This window comes from Anolis sagrei, chromosome X (genome assembly GCF_037176765.1).
Source record: "Anolis sagrei isolate rAnoSag1 chromosome X, rAnoSag1.mat, whole genome shotgun sequence".
NCBI classification, from domain to species: domain Eukaryota; kingdom Metazoa; phylum Chordata; class Lepidosauria; order Squamata; family Dactyloidae; genus Anolis; species Anolis sagrei.
Window position 1 is genome coordinate 81,113,766 of NC_090034.1, and position 19,334 is coordinate 81,133,099.

Genomic DNA, 19,334 nt, shown 5'->3' on the forward strand with positions numbered 1-19,334 from the left:
TTACAGATCTCTGTCCTGATGGTGTCCACTTCCTTTTCAGCCTTGCAGTCATTATCCAGAAGAAAGAAGTGAGGTGAGATGGGGTTCAGAGGAGGTGTTCTCTCACTGCCATTCTTTGAGAACACTACAAAAAAATCTAATATGGCAACCTGTGTGGAAACATACAGGTGTTGCTGGAAGAAGACATCACTGATGTCTCCGTTGCGACTCTTATGACTTCTGGCATCTACTTTTTCATGCATTTTCATCTGATTTATTTCACTTTGACGGAAGTGACTTCCGGTTTTTGACTCACCAAATTGTTTCCCTCATAATGGCCCTCAAGACCTCCTTGTTCTTTCTTGCTTTAATCCCAAAGCAGTGACTTCTGGTTTTGAATCACCAAATTGTTTCCCTCACAATGACCCTCAAGACCTCCTTGTTCTTTCTTGCTTTAATCCCAAAGCAGTGACTTCTGGTTTTGACTCACCAAATTGTTTCCCTCACAATGGCCCTCAAGACCTCCTTGTTCTTTCTTGCTTTAATCCCAAAGCAGTTCTTCCCTACACAATGTCTTCAGGGGGCAGTCTCAGCACAGCCATTGAAGTGCCCAGGAGAACATTGATGTTCTATTATTTGCCACAAGGAAGTTGGTAGATTTGGATTCTGGGCTCTGGTCTGTTGACCATGGACTGTTTGACATCAGATACCTCTTGTTCCCACTTGAATTCTAGTTCCGGTTTGAGATCAGGGCATGGCATCTTGGACTCATTCATGCTCAGATGTAAAGATGCAGAAGCCAGATGTGGGGAAACAGTCAACATGGGCAGTGACCGGACTCACACAGCAATGCACATCTGTGGTTTGTACATCTGTCTGGGTTGCAGTTGAAGACTAACTGGAGAAGATTTTTGCCTTGGGTGGAAATTTGGAAACCAACATATTGCTTATTCTGCAGGAAAATGAAAACCATTCCAGATGCCGGAGACCAGGGACACAGCAGGACGAAAGCAAGAAATTGAGAACTGTAAGGTTTGGAGGACAGTAGATGTTCTGATCTGATGGAACCATAAATCCAATAACTGAATACTGTAGAAACAGAAATAACAAGTCCAAAACAAAAGGTGGACAGCTTTAAGATGTCCAAATTGTGTTCCATTCTGCACAGTTGCTTGTGTATCTTAAAGGCACAGGCAGGCTCCTCTCCCATCATCACTCACTACCTCTGAGGATGCTTGCCATAGATGCAGGCAAAACGTCAGGAGAAAAATGCCTCTAGAACATGGCCATATAGCCCGAAAAAACCCACAAGAACCTAGTGATTCCAGCCATGAAAGCCTTCGACAATATTATAATAATACTTCCTTTCATTTCCAGTTCCACTACAATGGAGGAAAAGCATCAATCCTGGTTTTGGTTTCTCTCCAAATCAATTGGTTCTTCTTCTTGAGAATGTTCCATTGCTTCATTTTGACAGAGACAACAGGATTATCCTATGCTAGTTTATTTCACTGACTTCATTGATGTGATATGTATGCTTATGCAATGTGGACAATCTCAGTTTGAACACCGCTGGACAAAAAAGTGGGACATCCAAGCTAAGCGGGTTGTGCAGAGAAAACCCTGGCTCCACTCCTGCCCTGACCACCAGTGGTCTTGCGATCCTACAGCTCTTACAGTACAGTCAATGTGAGACTTCGACAATGACGACAGTGGTATAGTAAGGATTTCCAATAATATCTCCCCTGAGTATTTTCATCATTTTTTTTCTGTAGGCACCTTCATTAAAAAGCTTCTTTAATTCTCAGTTTTGCTACAGGAACTGGCCCTCCTTTGGGAGAGCAAGATTGCTACTGAAAAACATACGAATACAACACTCACAACCCCGATCCAATGCAGATTGAGGGAAAAGTCAACCCTCCTGGGTGTTTGGTGGGTCAGTACGACACGCAACATGGTGCCTGCATGTAGCCAAATGGTGTCAAATTCAAAACCTTTAGTAAATCAAGCAGTTTGCACACTTCTCCCTCCTTGCAAGAAAGCCATGGGACACTACTGTATATGTTGATGTATAAGTCTAGAAATTTTGAGTCAAAAAATCAACCCTGGGTCAACACGAGTATTGTACCTTAATTCTTTTCAAAAAAGGAACAATTTCCTTCTCTGAACAGAGTGGTGAACGCCAAGAGCTTAGCCCATCCTGAGATAACCAAAAAGAAGCACCAGCCCTTTTGCTCTCAACCTTTTCCTAGATCTGGCCTTCTGTGATGGCAATGGTACTTTCCCCTTTCCACAGAATGACCCTCAACTTATCCATGGATCGCATCAAAATCCATCATTTTGCTCCCCAAACTTCTCCTCGACGTATACATTAGGTTGACTTATACATGAGTATATACGGTATTATGCTGCCCTATGGCTCTCCCTTGGGGACTAGCAGAAGTGCATTCAACAACCCCTGTGTTTCTGCTTGTACTTTCCAACATCTGTTTGAATGCTAGTGCTCTAGCCGTTTTGCCTGTAGAAAGAGCCAAGCCACAAACGTAGAGCGCTGGCTACGCACAGGACACAATCCAGTTGGATTGTCTCTTCTTGCACAAAACCCAAAGAAGCCCCAAACTGGGCCCCTGCCCCATTCTTATGCCGACTCCATGAGACTCGAGCAATTGCTCCCAAAGACCGTAAGATACACAATGGTCTAACGCCTCCGTCGGAGAAAGGAGAAGAAATTAAAAGTGCTCAAAGGGCGAGAAAGCAAAATGCGAACCTCAATGTGCTTTAAATGTAACAGTCATGTCGAATGCACCGTTGATCGTTTCCACCTCGCTACGGCTTCGGTAGCAGCGCTTCCCCTTCCTCTTCCTCCCTAAAGCGCTTGCACGCACTTTAAAAAATCGTAAAAGGAAGTCTCTCATTTGTGCTTCCTTTTTGGGAGGAAGAAGTCAACCCAAATATCGCAGAAAGATCAGTGAATATGTGGCAAGCTACATAATGCCCGAAGATGCTACATTTCCCTTTAAAAATGGTTAATAGTACGGAATCTTCCTTCCTTCCTTTCTTTCTTCCGAGGAAAAAACAAACCAGGAGGAAAGTTCGACCTTCTCCATCAGAGATATGGAAACGAAACAATACTGAGCAAGAAAGAAACCTATTCAGTGAACATGCTACTTGCAGCGAGATTAACTGAGTCCCATCGGAGAAGAGGTTATGTTTGATAGATGAGAAACAAGTGACTCCTTTTTCAAAGGCAATGTGTTTCAAGGTGATGTAACAGTCTCAGAAACTCGGAGTCGGTCAGTTGTATCGCGCTTCCTTTTTTGCCTCACGTTCCTTTTTCCTTCCCCTTTCGAAATGCCTCCCTCCACTATCTTCAGGAGCTTCTGTGGAGTGAGGGACGTCTAAAGTTGTCGTCATCGGGTGCCATTTTTTCTCCTCGGAGAAGGTGGAGAAGAAGGAGAAAGAGGAGGGAAAGACGGTGGGAGGGAAAGACATGGAGTATTTACAAACCATGCTACCAAAAGCGGCGGTGGAGCAGGCGGCTCTTCTGGGCGTCTCCTCTCCTCCCGGTCTTCCTTAAGGACACGAGGGGCTTATTGAGCTCTCCAGCGAGGACTGGGAGAGGCGGCGGGTCAGGGGCCCGATGGTGGAGTCTGCCAAAGAGGAGGTGGGGAAGAGCTTGTACCAACCCATCACCACCGTGGAGAGGTCCAGCTCCTCAAGCACGATCTGGGCCATCCCCATGAAGCACTTGTGGTCCATGCGCCCGTAGTCGCCCCAGACAATCACCTGGATGGGAGAAGCAAGTGGGAGAAGAAGGGATGGTGGGACTTCAAGGAAATGCACAGAAACAGAATGGGACCCCTGACTTGAAAAGAGTCCACATGAAAGGGATCTACGAGTCTTAGTAGTAGACCACAAGCTGAACAGGAGTCAACAGTGTCGTGCAAGAGATAGAAGGGCCAATGGAATTCTAGTTTCTAGATCCTTGGTTCTCAGGCTTTCTAACCCCTTAATACAGTTCCTCATGTTGTGGTGACCCCCAACCATAAACTTATTTTCGTTGCTACTTCGTAACTGTAATTTTCTTACTGTTATGAATCGTGATGTAAATATCTGGTATGCAGAATGTATTTTCATTCACTAGAGCTGATTTGGCACAAATACCCAATACGCCCAAATTTGAATACTGATGGGGTTGTGGGGGATTGATTTTGTCTTTTGGGAGTTGTACTTGCTGGGATTTATAGTTCACCTACAATCAAAGAGCATTCTAAACTCCACCAACGACTGGAACTGAACCAAATTTGACACACAGAACTCCCATAACTAACAGAAAATACTGGAAGGGTTTGGTGGGCATTGACCTTGAGTTTTGGAGTTGTAGTTCACTTATATCCAGAGAGCACTGTGGACTCAAACAATGATGGATATGGACCAACCTTGGCACGAATCTTCAATATGCCCAAATGTGAACACTGGTGGAGTTTGGGGGAAAATAGACCTTGACATTTGGGAGTAGTAGTTGCTGGGATTTATAGTTCATTATAATAAAAGAGCATTCTGAACCCCACCAATGAGAGAACTGGGCCGAACTTCCCACACAGAACCCCCATGACCAACAGAAAATTTTCTGATGGTCTTTGGCGACAACTCTGACATCACAGTGCTCTCTAGATGTAGGTGAACTACAATTCCAAAACTCAATGTCAATGCCCACCAAACCCTTCCAGTATTTTCTGTTGTTTGTGGGAGTTCTGTGTGCCATGTTTGATTCAATTCCATCGTTGGTGTTCATAATGCTCTTTGACTCTAGGTAAACGATAACTCAGCAACTACAACTGCCAAATGACAAAATCAATTTCCCAGTATGCCAAAACCTACCAGTGTTCAAATTTGGGCATACTGGGTATTTGTGCCAAATTTGGTCCAGTGAATGAAAATACATCCTGCATATTAGATATTTACATGACGATTCACGACAGTAGCAAAATCAGTTATGAAGGACCAACAAAAATAATGTTTTGGGTGGGGGTCACCCCAACATGAGGAACTGTATTAAGGGGGTAGTGGCATTAGGAAGGTTGAGAAATGCTGCTCAAACTACTCTGCTCTGCTGGCCCACTGAGATCCGATCTCAACACTTAGAGGTTTCCCACCTCAAAGAGGTGGGCTCCACACTCAGAAAGCAAGACTTCATAAGGGCGGCATATAGGAACCCTCTTACCCTTCCAAGGGGAGAAAAGCATTCACCTGCAGCATTTTGCCCTGGGGGCCTTCGTCAAAGAGCAGGGCCTGCTGGTAGAGCGGATCGCAGGTCTTCTTGGTTGTCTTGGTTTTCTTCTTAGCCAGGCAAACACCGTTTTCTAGCAAGTACACCTTGACGTAGGTGGCTGTGTCAGCAAAAGGAGAAGGGTGTGAATGCTTGGTTTAGTGTTTCATCCTATTTTAATGCTAGGTTTTAAATGATGGATTGTTTTGAGCCTTAGCCACTTTGGGTCTCTTTTTAGAAGGATAAAATGCAATAGAGATAACAATAACAACAATAAAGGCTGCAAAACATGTGTAGGAAGCTGCATGGGCTTCCCAACTAAAATCCAAAGTCTAGAGGGAGCTAATCATTGTACCGGAGGACCTAGGCCCCATCTACACTGTAATATAATGCAGTTTTAGAATGCAATTTAACTCCATTGAGCTATTTGATATGGTAGTGTAGTAAAAATAAAAGTAAAGGTTTCCCCTTGACATTAAGTCTAGTTGTATCCGACTCTGCGGAGTGGTGCTCATCTCCATTTCTAGGCCAAAGAACCAGCATTATCCATAGACACCTTCAAGGTCATGTGGCCAGCATGACTGCATGGAGCACTGTTACCTTCCCACCGAAGCGGTACCTATCGATCTACTCACATTTGCATGTTTTCGAACTGCTGTGTCCAGAGGAGGGTGACTAAAATGATCAAGGGTCTGGAGAACAAGCCCTATGAGGAGCGGCTTAAAGAACTGGGCATGTTTAGCCTACAGAAGAGAAGGCTGAGAGGAGACATGATAGCTATGTATAAATATGTGAGAGGAAGTCATAGGGAGGAGGGAGCGAACTGGTTTTCTGCTGCTCTGGAGACTAGTACGTGGCACAATGGCTTCAAACAACAAGAAAGGAGATTCCATCTGAACATGAGGAAGAACTTCCTGACTGTGAGAGCCGTTCAGCAGTGGAACTCTCTGCCCCAGAGTGTGGTGGAGGCTCCTTCTTTGGAAGCTTTTAAACAGAGACTGGATGGCTGTGGAAAATGGACTGCGGACTGGCTTTGGATTAAGTTGATGACTGTAGAACTCGGATTATTTGTACTATTTTAAATTATTTTTAATCTAATTTAATGTTTACTTATTATGTAACTGTTGTTTTATCTGCTTTTAAACAGAGGCTGGATGGCCATCTGTCAGGGGTGCTTTGAACGCAATTTTCCTGCTTCTTGGCAGGGGGTTGGACTGGATAGCCCATGAGGTCCCTTCCAACTCTATGATTCTATTCTAGGTTGGCAGAAGCTGGGGCTAACAGCAGGAGCTCACTCTGTTTCCTGGATTCGAACCGCCAACCTTTCAGTCAGCAAGTTTAGCAGCTCAGTGGTTTAATTCGCAGCAGTTTAACCCACTGCGTCACCAGATTATAATGTAGACTCATATAAAAAATGTAGTTAAACTGCATTCTGAAACTGCAATGGAAATGGGGCTTCAGAGATTCGTAGGGAAATTGAGGAATAATCAGATCCTCAAATATCAAAGGGTGACAGTACATGGAGAAAAACTGAGAACAATTCTCCCCACCTCATGATAAAAGGAAGCATAAGTGCAGAGAGTGAATCAAAGCAGTAAATTGAAGGAGAACTTTGGGTAGCCAGAGGATTCTGGAAACTATTATCGAAAAACCCAACTTTTCCGAAGTTGCCAAGGACACAGAACAATGGTTTCAAACTACAAAAAAGGAGTTTCTACCTGAACATGAGGAAGAACTTCCTAACTGTGAGAGCTGTTCAGCAGTGGAACTCTCTCTCTGCCTCGGAGTGTGGTTGAGGCTCCTTCTTTGGAAGCTTTTAAACAGAGGCTGGATGGCCATCTGTCAGGGGTGCTTTGAATGCAATATTACTGCTTCTTGGCAGGGGGTTGGACTGGATGGCCCCCGAGGTCTCTTCTAACTCTATGATTCCTCTAAAGACCAGATGTATTTGCTACTCACCGGGAATGGTTTTGGAGCCCATCTTCGGAGTGAGGCTCCGGGCTTCTATCACCTCCACCTCCAGCTGCCCGTTCCTGTCAACCATCCTCAGGTGGACATCCCCTGAAGAAGCAGAGGCAAGGCGTCACAGAGACAACTGGACAGGTTTCTGAATGAGTGGTTTTGCATGACAAAATGTGAAGCAGGAAACCTGGCTTCTGTGTGAGTGCTTTTTGTGATATGTTATTCACATCACTTTTTACAATCCTGCTTCCTAATTATACAAAAGTTTCCAAAGCGGTTTACATGGATTTGTAAGAGGACGGTGTCTAAAAGTGAGGGCACAAAAGGAAAGGAGACTGGGAAAAGGAAGGAAGGGGGGGGGGGGGGAGGAGTGATGGAATGAAGGAAGGCAGGAAGGAAGGAAGGAGTGATGGAATGACGGAAGGAAGGCAGGAAGGCAGGAAGAAAGGAAAGAAGGAAGGAAGGAAGGAAGGAAGGAAGAAGGAATGAAGGAACAAAGGAGGAATGGAAGAAAGGAAGATGGAAAGAAAGGATGGAAGGCAGGATGAAGGAATGAATGAAGGAATGGAAGGAAAGAAGGAAGGAAGATGGAAAGGAAGGATGGAAAAAGAAAGGAATGAAAGAAGGAATGGAAGGAAGAGGCAATGAATGAAGGAATGGAAGGAAGAATGGAAGGAAAATGGAAAGGAAGGATGGAGGGAAGGAAGAAGGAATGAATGAAGGAATGGAAGGAAAGAAGGAAGAAAGATGGAAAGGAAGGATGGAAAGAGGAAGGAATGAAAGAAGGAATGGAAGGAAGAGGCAATGAATGAAGGAATGGAATGAAGGAAGAATGGAAGGAAAATGGAAAGGAAGGATGGAGGGAAGGAAGAAGGAATGAATGAAGGAATGGAAGGAAAGAAGGAAGGAAGATGGAAAGGAAGGATGGAAGGAAGAAGGAATGGAAGGAAGAGGCAATGAATGAAGGAACGGAAGGAAGGAAGAATGGAAGGAAAAATGGAAAGGAAGGATGGAGGGAAGGAAGGAAGAATGGAAGGAAAAATGGAAAGGAAGGATGGAGGGAAGGAAGGAAGGAAGAAGGAATGAATGAAGGAATGGAAGGAAGAACCAAAGGAAGATGTAAAGGAAGGATGGAAGGAAGGAAGAAGGAATGAAAGAAAGAATGGAAGGAAGAAGCAATGAATGAAGGAATGGAAGGAAGATGGAAAGGAAGAATGGAAGGAAGGAAGAAAGAATAACTGAAGTAATGGAAGGAAGAAAGATGTAAAGGAAGGATGGAAGGAAGATGGAAAGGAAGGGTGGAAGGAAGGAAGAAGGAAAGGATGGAAGGAGAGAGGAAGGAAGGTGGAATGGAAGGGAGAAGGAAGGAAGGAAGGAATGAAGGAGGAGGAGAAGGAAGGAATAATAACAATAACAAACAACTTTATATCCCACCACCATCTCCTAAAAGGGACTTGGGGCGGCTTACAAAAGCGCACAATAGTGCAACAGAATACACAAAGTACTGAGAGATACTTATAACAATGTCAAATTACATTGAAGTGAAGGAAGGAGGGAGGAAAGAAGGGTGGAAGTTCCAGGCATTCAGTTTTTAGTAGCAAAGGTTACTTATTCATGGAACTGGATAAAGTTACTACACGATATTGGCTCTCAGCTCCTGTTAGTACTGTGCAGAAGAAGGCAATGATAAATTACTCCTGAAGCCTTTTACCTTGAACATCATACAGTGAGACAGATGCGACTCAGAGGAAAAGGATAATAATTTTGGTAAGGTAGAAGGCAAAAGGAAAAGTGAAAGACCCCATTCCAGATCAATAGATTCAATCAAGGAGTTTGCAAATCCTGGAGGATAGGGTGACTTGGAAATCTCTCATTCACAGTCAGGGAGCCATAAGTTCAAGTTGAGTTAATAACAAAAAGGTATTATTCCACAGCCAGCCAGCAGAGGGCAGGAGGACTGGCTTTTAGGCTTAAACAAATAATGATACAAGAAAAAGCATAGGCAGATCAACACATTTGACATAATAATAATAATAATAATAATAATAATAATAATAATAATAATAATAATAGTAGTAATAGTAGAATAGTGACATTATGTAACAAAACGTGAAAAGAATCTGTTCCTGGTTTGAAAGTATTATTTCTTGTTAACTGTGCACTCCTTACTTTGAAAGTAGTTGTTCTACTCCTGAAAGTTTGTTTTTGTGGCTGCCACAAACTAGGTTGAATTGGTTAAGACTCAATGAGATATTCATTGAAAAGCTAGAGCAAAATATGCTGCAGGATGTCCCACAAAACAAAGTTTTTGCAGTTTCATAAACCTTCCCCATGTTTTTATATTTTTTTTTTGCATGTCAGGAGCGACTTAAGAAATTGCAAGTCACTTCTGGTGTGAGAGAATTGGCCGTCTGCAAGGACATTGCTCAGGGGGAACCCAGATGTTTAACGTTTTACCATCCTGTGGGAGGCTTCTCTCATGTCCCTGCATGGGGAGCTGGAGCTGACAGAGGGAGCTCAACCTGCTCTCCCTGGATTCAAACCGTTGACCTATCAGTCAGCAGTCTTCCTGGCACAAGGTTTTAACCCATTGTGCCACCGGGGGCTCAATGTTTTTATGATACAACCAATTAGGAAATGACATTTATAGCCTAAGAACAAAAATTGTGTTAACCCCTTCCAACATTACAAACAGCAAGAATCCCATTCTTCACATCTGCTCCCCACTCCTGGCCATTTTGGAACAACAGGAGACCTTTTTTATGGTCAGTGATTTCTATTTTGAAAATACGGGCCCTTCCACACAACCCTATATCCCAGAATATCAAGGCAGAAAATCCCACAATATCTGCTTTGAACTGGGTTATCAGAGTCCACACTCAGATAATGTGGGATTTCTGAGATATAGGGCTGTGTGGAGGGGCTCTAAGTCTCATCTGGACATCAAATGACTCTTAAAATGCCCACTCAGATGATGTTGGAAGCATTTGGAGAGCCTCTTGTTTGTATATTTTTGCTTGGGGTTATATTGAGGTGTGAGATCTCCCCAGGACATGCAGGGAGCTCCATGCCGACCCATATCCAGTGATGGCAGATTGCCCACCACTTGATCACGGTAGTCCATGCTCTGGTTACATCCCATATAGACTACTGTAATGCTCTCTACGTGAGATTGCCTTTGAAAACTGTCCGGAAGCTCCAAATGGTCCAACGAGCGGCAGCCAGGTTGCTCACGGGAATGGCATTCAGGGAGCACACAACTCCTCTGTTGTGCCAGCTCCACTGGCTGCCAGTCTGCTAACAGGCACAATTCAAAGTGCTAGCTTTGGCCTATAAAGCCCTAAACAAGGGGTCCACAAACTTTTTAAACAGAGGGCCAGGTCATAGTCCCTCAAACTGTTGGAGGGCCGGATAATAATTTGAAAAAAATATATGAATGAATTCCTATGCACAGTGCACGTATCATATTTGTAGTGCAAAAAACACTTTAGAACAATACAATAATTAAAGTGAAGAACAATTTTAACAAATATAAACTTATTAGTATTTCATTGGGAAGTGTGGGCCTGCTTTTGGCTGATGAAATAGCATTGTTGTTGTTGTTGTTGTTGTTGTTGTTGTGTGCTTTCAAGTCGTTTCAGACTTAGGTTGACCCTGAATGAGGGCTGGGTAAATGACCTTGGAGGGCCGTATTCAGCACCCGGGCCGTAGTTTGAGGACCCCTGCCCTAAACGGTTCCGGTCCAGCTTACCTATCTGAACATATCTCTCCTTTTTTGCCTTGCTTTTGTCATAGTTGCTATTGATTACTCCATTGAAATCGCCCAGTATGATGATGTTTTCTTGTTGTGTTTCATGGATTTTTTCGTTTAAATACTTGACAAATTTTGTTTTTGTGCCGTTTGGCGCATATATATTACAAACAAGGATTTCTTGGTTACCTTGTTTGATTACTATACCTATTATTCTTCCTTCTGTATCTTTGAAGGCTAGTTGTGGTGTTAATCTTTCCTTTGCATATCTCTCCTTATGAACTATCTAGGACTTTAAGATCGTCCAGGGAGGCCCTGCTCTTGATCCCGCCTTCCTTGCAGATGCGTTTGGTGGGGATGAGAGACAGGGTCTTCTCAGTGGTGGCCCCTCGGCTATGGAACGCCCTTCTCAGGGATATAAGATTGGCTCCCTCCTTTTTAGCATTCTGCAAAATGGTTAAGACCTAGCTTTTCATGCAAGCTTTTTCTACTGGAGAATAATTAGACGTTAACAAATGTATGGAATGACTGATGATGCAACTGGACAACGATTCTAGTAAGGAGACACTGAGGATCTTGTTTTAACAGATATATTTGCTTTTTATACTACATTTTAAATGATGAATTGTTTTTATAATTGTTTTAACTGTATGTTGATATTTGTTATGGCATCAAATAGCTGCTGACTGTGAAGCGCCTTGAGTCACTTCTGGCTGAGAAAGGCGGTATACAAATATAAATAATAATAAATTGACTCACCCATGGGAGGAGTGGCTAGTGTCTGCCGCCCCACAATTTGTGCTGGTCCAAGGCCGTCCAAGAAGTCGCTGAACTGGCTTTCAGCGCCCAGTCTGGTTGTAGGGAAGATAAACCTTTAAAAAGGAGAAACAAAGACAAGTGATGAGGCACGGGAAAGAAGGGACAAGATGGGGACGTTGACTGGAGTCCTGAGGGTATCCTATAGCAGAGCCACAATATTGGCCTAAGTGGCAAGAACAAAGGGGTACAGCACCCCCCAAAAAAGTCGGGCCTGAATCACAGAACCAAGCAGTCCCATCCCACTCCTGTCCTTCTGCCAATACAGCTCTCTCTGGCCTTGTCTACACTGCCATATAATGCAGTTTCAAGCTGCATTTTATGGTTAGACTTGTATAATGCAGTTAACCTCAGAGGATTCTGGGAGTTGCCATTCAGAAAAGCTACTTTCGCCAGTTCTCTCTCTCTTGAGTATTGTCTATAAGCCACCAAGAACAGAGGGCTCAGGATTCAATCCTATTTATTAATCCCAGCTAAAGCAGATACATTCAAATCGCTATTAAATTATGACGGGGTTTTTTTTTCATGTCAGGAGCGACTTGAGAAACTGCAAGTCGCTTCTGGCGTGAGAGAATGGGCCGTCTACAAGGATGTTGCCCAGGGGACGCCCAGATGTTTTTGATGTTTTACCATCCTCGTGGGAGGCTTCTCTCATGTCCCCACATGGGAAGCTGGAGCTGACAGAGGGAGCTCATCCACACTCTTCCTGGATTCGAACCTCCAACCTGTCAGTCTTCAGTCCTGCCAGCACAAGGTTTTAACCCATTGCGCCACTGGGGGCTTCTAGTTATGAGTCAAAACATAAGTAAATCATAGCAATTCAATAGTTTTACTTGTCGTGGGAGCTAAGAGTAGAACGTAGTCCCCTGAACCCAAAGTAAATTGTAATCTCATACTTCTAAAGTGGTCATCAGCATAGAGTATGATTGAGTTAAGCATCAGTGGTGCCTATTATGTCTTCCTACAAGGCAGAAGGGGGCTAGACTAAATGCCCTTTGGGGTCTCTTCCACCTCTGTGATCCTTACGTTCCCTCGGAGCTGTTGCTGTTGGTGCTGCCGTCGGTGGACTCCCGGCTGCCTTGCCGAGTGATACGGTTCCTCATCTCCACAGCGATGCCGGTCTCCGTGCTACGGCGGATGTTGCTGCGCAGCTTCTTGGGGCCTCCATCTGGAAAAATACAATGGGGAACCATTAGAATAATAGAATCTTAGAGTTCAAAAAGACCCCAGGGGCCATCCAGTCCAACCCTCTTCTACCACGCAGGAAAAGCACAATCAAAGCACCCTCAACAGATGGCCATTCAGCCTATGTTTAAAAGGCTCCAAGAAAGGAGCTTAATACCAAACTCTAAGGCAGAGAGTTTCACTGCTGAACAGCTCTTACAGTCAGGAAGTTCTTCCTAAAGTTTAAGTGGAATCTCCTTCCCTGTCATTTGAACCTATGGCTCCATTGAGTCCCAGTCTACAGAGCAGTAGAAACTAGGAGGAACTGCTCAGGGGCCAATTCCCTGCCCCAAGACTGCCTTGTAAGTTGCATCCTCTGCAATATGAAAGAATACCCCTCTTCCTCTCCTTTTGTTGGGAAAAGTACAAGGAAGGAAAGACAAGCCATCAGAGACCTCAATTCAGATCCTGACATCATCATTCTCCTAGCAGACAAGAGGAATGCCACAGTAATCATGGATACAGAACAATACAAGGAGAAGATCAGAAAACTCCTGGATCCTACTATATACAGAAAGCTTAAACAAGACCCAACTTCCAAAATAACCAGGAAAACCAACACTCTGATTAAGAACTCCTCAATCAACTTCGACATACGACAACAGCTATGTAAATCGGAAGCCCTTCCACCTAGGCTGTATGGACTCCCAAAAATCCATAAGGACTCCACCTCACTCAGACCCATCGTGAGTGCCATTGGATCCCCACGTACGACTTAGCAAAATTTCTTGCTGCACAGTTACAAAGCCACATTGGGCTCACTACACACTACATCAAGGACTCAGCCCACTTCAAAGAAAAAATCAGCAATCTCAAGCTAAATACCAACGACAAACTGATCAGCTTCGATGTGGTGTCTCTATTTATGGTCCCGGTAGCAGACACCATGGCACTCATCAACCAGAGGTTCCCAGAAGACATCACAGCTCTGTTTCACCATTGCCTCACCACCAGCTACTTTCAGTGGGACAATGAATTCGACGAACAGAAAGATGGAGTAGCTCTGGTCATAGCTAATTTCTACATGGAACAGTTTTTGGTTGGAGGGTGGGGTTGGTTTTGTCATTTGGATGTTGTAGTTGTTGGGATTTATAATTCACCTACAATCAAAGAGCTTTCTGAATGCTACCAATGATGGAATTGAACCAAACTTCGCACATAGAACTTCCATGACCAACAGAAAATACTGGAAGGGGTTGGTGGGCAGTGACCTTGAATTTTGGAGTTGTAGTTCACTTACATCCAGAGAGCACTGTGGATTCAAACAATGATGGATCTGGACCAATTTTGGCACTAATACTCAGCATGCCCAAATGTGAACACTGGTGGGGTTTGGGGAAAATTGACCTTCACATTTGGGTTTTGTAGTTGCTAGGATTTATAGTTCACCTACAATCATAGAGCATTCTGAACCCCACCAATGAGAGAATTGAGCCAAACTTTCCACACAGAACTGTGTTTTCTGATGGTCTTTGGTGACCCCTCTGACGCCCCTTCATGTTTCCCCCAGGGGTTCTAACCCCCATGTTGAGAAATGCTGTTACAAGAATTTATAGTTTTTTAGAATTTGGACCATTTTGGTCACCCTTCCCTGAACACCTTCTGTCTGGTCCTTATCCTTTTTCTTTTTTTTTAAATGAATTTTTATTTAAGATTATATCGTATTTATACATAGGATTTGGGATTGGTGGGTACAGCTGGGAAAAGAGAGGATAAAATGGGGGGAGGGATGAGTCGGGCTTCTTCTCCGGGGAATTCGTGATAACGTAGGAAATAGATTGAGGATTCTGGGGAGGAAAGTAGGGGTGGGAGGGGGATGGGGTGGTTGACTTCCATATCTTATTCTCCATCATTTTCTGCTTTTGGTATTGTCTTCTATCTTCATCTCCTCCTTTTTCATTGTTCTTTCCTTCTTAGAATTATCCTTAGTTTGATGTTGCTAGAATGGGGTTTTGTTCTGGTTTTGTGTCTCTATCCTCTTTCTGTAAACCATTTATATATTCATCAAAAGGTTTCCAATCAGTTCTTTTTAGGGGTCTGCCATATGAATCTTTCAATGCAAATGTCAATTTATCCATATCTCTGATTTCTTTTATTTTATTTATCCATCCCTCTTTTGTTGCTACTTCATTTTGTTTCCTTTTTTTTTTTTTTGCATATACCATTTTGGCAGCCATGGTAAAATAGGTGACTAAAATATCTTTGTTCAGATCTAATTCTAAATCTTCATCTGTTATTCCCAACAGGAAATATTATGCTTTTAACTGAATCCTAGTTTGGAGGATCTTTCCACTTAAATCCTGTATTATTTTCCAGTATGATTTAACTTTGGCACTTGTTTGTTTGTTGTGTCAGGAGAGACCTGAGAAACTGCAAGTCGCTCCTCTTGTGAGAGAATTGGCCGTCTGCAAGGACGTTGCCCAGGGGATGCCCGGATGATTTGATGTTTTTATCATCCTTGTGGGAGGCTTCTCTCAATTCCCCACATGAGGAGCTGGAGCTGATAGAGGGAGCTCATCCACCTCTCCCTGGATTCGAACCTGCAACCTGTCGGTCTTCAGTCCTGCCAGCACAGGGGTTTAACCCACTGCGCCACCGGGGGCTCCTTTGGGGCAGGACCACCACATATGAAAGAAGGTACCGATTTGAGTTTCACGCTTCCAACATTTATTTTTTGCATCGTTATACTTTAAACCTGACTTCTGTGGCATCATGTACCATCTAAAAAACATTTTTGACCAATTCTCTTTCATATTTGTCGAATAAGTGTATCTAATTTTCTTTTTCCAGATTTGCTCCCATTCATTAAATTTTATCGTTTGTCCGATGTTTTTTGCCCATTTGATCATGCATTCCTTTACATTTTCTGTTTCCGTGGCCCAATTTAATAATTTATTGTAGATCTTTGATATTGATTTTTTAGGTTTCATTATAATCCGGTTCCAAAACTCATCTTTCTCCTGGAATCCTAATTCTTTATCTTTATTGTAATATTATTTCATTTGAAAGTGTTGCAACCAGGAGATTGATTTAAAGGGATGGGCAAGCTCTTTAGTTTTCATTTGAAAAGTATTTTCCCTTTTTAAAATTAAAATATCATTATATGTAGGCCAGTTTGCTCAACCTAGTAGTCTCCTTTGTCCTGCTTCGGGGAAATCCAGAGTGGATTTCTAGGATATAGTCAGGGGTGGCTCAACCCATTACGCAAAGTAAGCATTTGCAGTATAGTTGATTTTGCCCAGGGGCGCTCTTGAGGCGCTCTTGGGGGAAAATAGACCTTGACATATGCGAGTTGAAGTTACTGGGATGTATAGTTCACCTACAATCAAAGAGCATTCTGAACTCCACCAATGATGGAATTGAACCACAGAACTCCCACGACGAATAGAAAATATATATCAGTGATTGGTTGGGGGGCACCAAAATACTGTTTGCTTACCATTGAAAATTACCTAGGGCCGCCTCTGGATATAGTTTAGCTTTATGTTTATTCCATATCTTCAATAGGGCCGCTCTAACAAAATGGTTATCCTTCTTGAATGGCTTTGCCCAGAACTGGACACCGGGTTATTATTCCAGGTAAAGAGGGCTGGCCAAAGCAGAAGAGAGTGTGGCCATGACTTTCCTTGATCTCGATACTATAATTGTATTGGTGCAGCCTAGAATTGCATGGGTTTTTTCAGCTGCCTCATCACACCATTGACTCATTCACATCATTTTGGTTTGTTTTATTGTTTTGGGAAAAAATGGACAGTTCAGGAAATAGAGAAATTGTCAGGTGCCACAAAAGTGGTGCTTGGCAGTCTCATGCTTCTGTGACCTATACATATGATCTGACACTGTAATACAGTGGTTCTCAACCTGGGGGTTGGGACCCCTGTGGGGGTCGTGAGGGGGTGTCAGAGGGGTCACCAAAGACCATCAGAAAACATAGTATTTTCTCTTTGTCATGGGTGTTCTGCGTGGAAAGTTTGGTCCAATTCCAGATCCATCACTATTTGAGTCCACAGTGATCTCTGGATGTAGGTGAACTACAACTCCAAAACTCAAGGTCAATGCCCATCAAACCTTTCCAGTATTTTCTGCTGGTCATGGGAGTTCTGTGTGCCAAGATTGGTTCAATTCCATCATTAGTGCGGTTCAGAATGCTATTTCATTGTGGGTGAACTATGAATCCGAGCAACTACAACTCCCAAATGGCAAGGTCTATTTTCTCCAAACTCTACCAGTGTTCACATTTGGGCATATTGATTATCTGTGCCAAGTTTGATCCAGATCTATCACTTTTTGAGTCCACAGTGTTCTATGGATATAGGTGAACTACAACTCCAAAAACTCAAGATCAGTGTCCACCAGACTCTCCCAGTATTTCTCTTGGCCATGGGAATTCTGTGTGCCAAATTTGATTCAATTCCATCATGGATGGAGTTCAGAAGGCTCTTTGATTTTAGGTGAATTATAAATCCCAGCAATTCCAACATTCTCAAATCAATCCCCTCCAACCCCACCAGTATTCAAATTTGGGCGTTTTGGGTATTTGTGCCAAATTTGGTCCAGTGAATGAAAATACATCCTGCATATCAGATATTTATATTACGATTCACAACAGTAGCAAAATTAAAGAAGTAGCAACAAAAATAACATTACGGTTGGGGGTCACCACAACGTGGGAACCTGTAGTAAGGGGTCGCGGCATTAGGAAGGTTGAGAACCACTGCTGTAATATATTCATTCATTCCTATGATTCCCACTTTAATGTCACACCAAGAGGAGGAAGGAGCGGAAGCTGGAGGAGCAAATCTATTCCTGCCCCAGTTTCCCTTCCACCTGAGGCCCAAGCTCTGACTCTCAGAGTTGCATGAAAGGGAATTTCTCCCTCCCATTTGTCCACAAAGCAGCTGCCCTTTACAACTGACCTTTTCCTATAACGGAGGAACCTGGCCAGTTCATGGTCTGGAGGGACATCAACAAAGCCGCGTGATGAAAGGGAAGCGTTTCCGCATTGCCATCGCACGCCTTACAACAGGTCTCTGATCCCAGGGCTGCCAGCCTGCGAAAACTCTGCCCCTTTGATAAATTATTCACAGGGATTTATGCAACCTCTTTTTTTCCCTCTTCCAATGTTCAGAAGTCCTTTAATGTACTCTGTTGCTCCTTCAGGGATGAACTAATTCCATAGCTCTTTGGAACAAGCATGATGCTGGCTTCACATCCCGAGAGTCAGGTCTATTGAAATCTATTTCTGGTGCCAGGACTGAGTCTGATGGAGACACGAGGCATTGCATACTGGTCCAGGAGCAACCTGGGTTGGCTTGCCTGACCTCCTTTAGCCCCTTTATACCCCTCCCCAAATAAAACACAGTTTGCATTCTCTTCAGTGGTTAGTTTTATTGTGTTTTCAATGAGCCAAGGTAGCAGCAAGAGAGCCACTCAACTTGGGAGTCAGTGCTGAGGAGGGAACATATTATTATTATTATTATTATTATTATTATTATTATTATTAGTTGTACTCACTATGCTTGGGCGGTTTCGTTCATTAATTTCGTAATTCGTTATTAATTCGTATTTAAATTAGCTTACCATCCAATATTGAGCCATGCAGGAATAGTGTGAGGAGTAAATTAGATTCGAAACAATTTTTTCAATTTATTTCGTAATTATTTCGTTATTATTTCAAAATTATAAGGTGCAAGTTTTATAGTTGTTGTTTGTTTTATCACACCAACAGTCAACAACAGAGGGAGAGGGAAGCTTCAGAAGTTCCCCCTGTCCCATTTGGAGGTTTTTTTTAGCATATTGCGCAAGCGCGTCCGCCATTAACGAATCTATTCGTAATTATATGAAATTTCGTAAATTTCAAAAATTTTAAAAGGAAAATTTCGGAATTCTTTAAAAAAACGAAACGCGATGGACCCCTAAAAATGAAACGAGTTTAGAAACAAATTTTTCCGTTGTTACCCAAACCTAGTACACACCATGCGTTGCTGTGGCCAACCTTCCCTCTTTCTCTCTTTCCTTCCCTCCCTCTTTCCTTCTTTCCTCCCCTTTTTTTCTTTCCTTCTCTCCTTCCTTCCTTCTCTACCTCTTTCCTTCATTCTCCTCTGTTTTTCTTTCTCTCCTTTCTTCCTTCTCTACCTATTCTTGGATTAAACCCCTGTGCCGGCAGGACTGAAGACCGACAGGTTGCAGGTTCGAATCCGGGGAGAGCCGCATGAGCTCCCTCTATCAGCTCCAGCTCCTCATGCGGGGACATTTATTTATTTATTTATTTACAGTTCTTATATTCCGCCCTTCTCACCCCACAGGGGACTCAGGGCGGATTACAGTAAACAC

At 43.2% G+C, this 19,334-nt stretch overlaps 1 protein-coding gene across 2 annotated transcripts in view; it reads right to left on the reverse strand.

Moving 5' to 3' along the window:
- Window positions 1-345: 345 nt before the first annotated feature.
- RIMS3 (regulating synaptic membrane exocytosis 3) overlaps window positions 346-19,334 on the reverse strand; it is a 109,635-nt gene continuing 90,646 nt past the window's right edge. For both annotated transcript variants that reach the window (XM_060784172.2, XM_060784173.2), the window contains exons 3-7: window positions 12,804-12,945; window positions 11,721-11,833; window positions 7,208-7,309; window positions 5,230-5,369; window positions 346-3,765 (exon numbers count right to left, since the gene is read on the reverse strand). In XM_060784172.2, coding sequence (XP_060640155.2) covers window positions 3,553-3,765; window positions 5,230-5,369; window positions 7,208-7,309; window positions 11,721-11,833; window positions 12,804-12,945 — 710 coding nt within the window. In that variant the 3' untranslated portion in view covers window positions 346-3,552. The remainder of the gene's footprint in view (window positions 3,766-5,229; window positions 5,370-7,207; window positions 7,310-11,720; window positions 11,834-12,803; window positions 12,946-19,334) is intronic.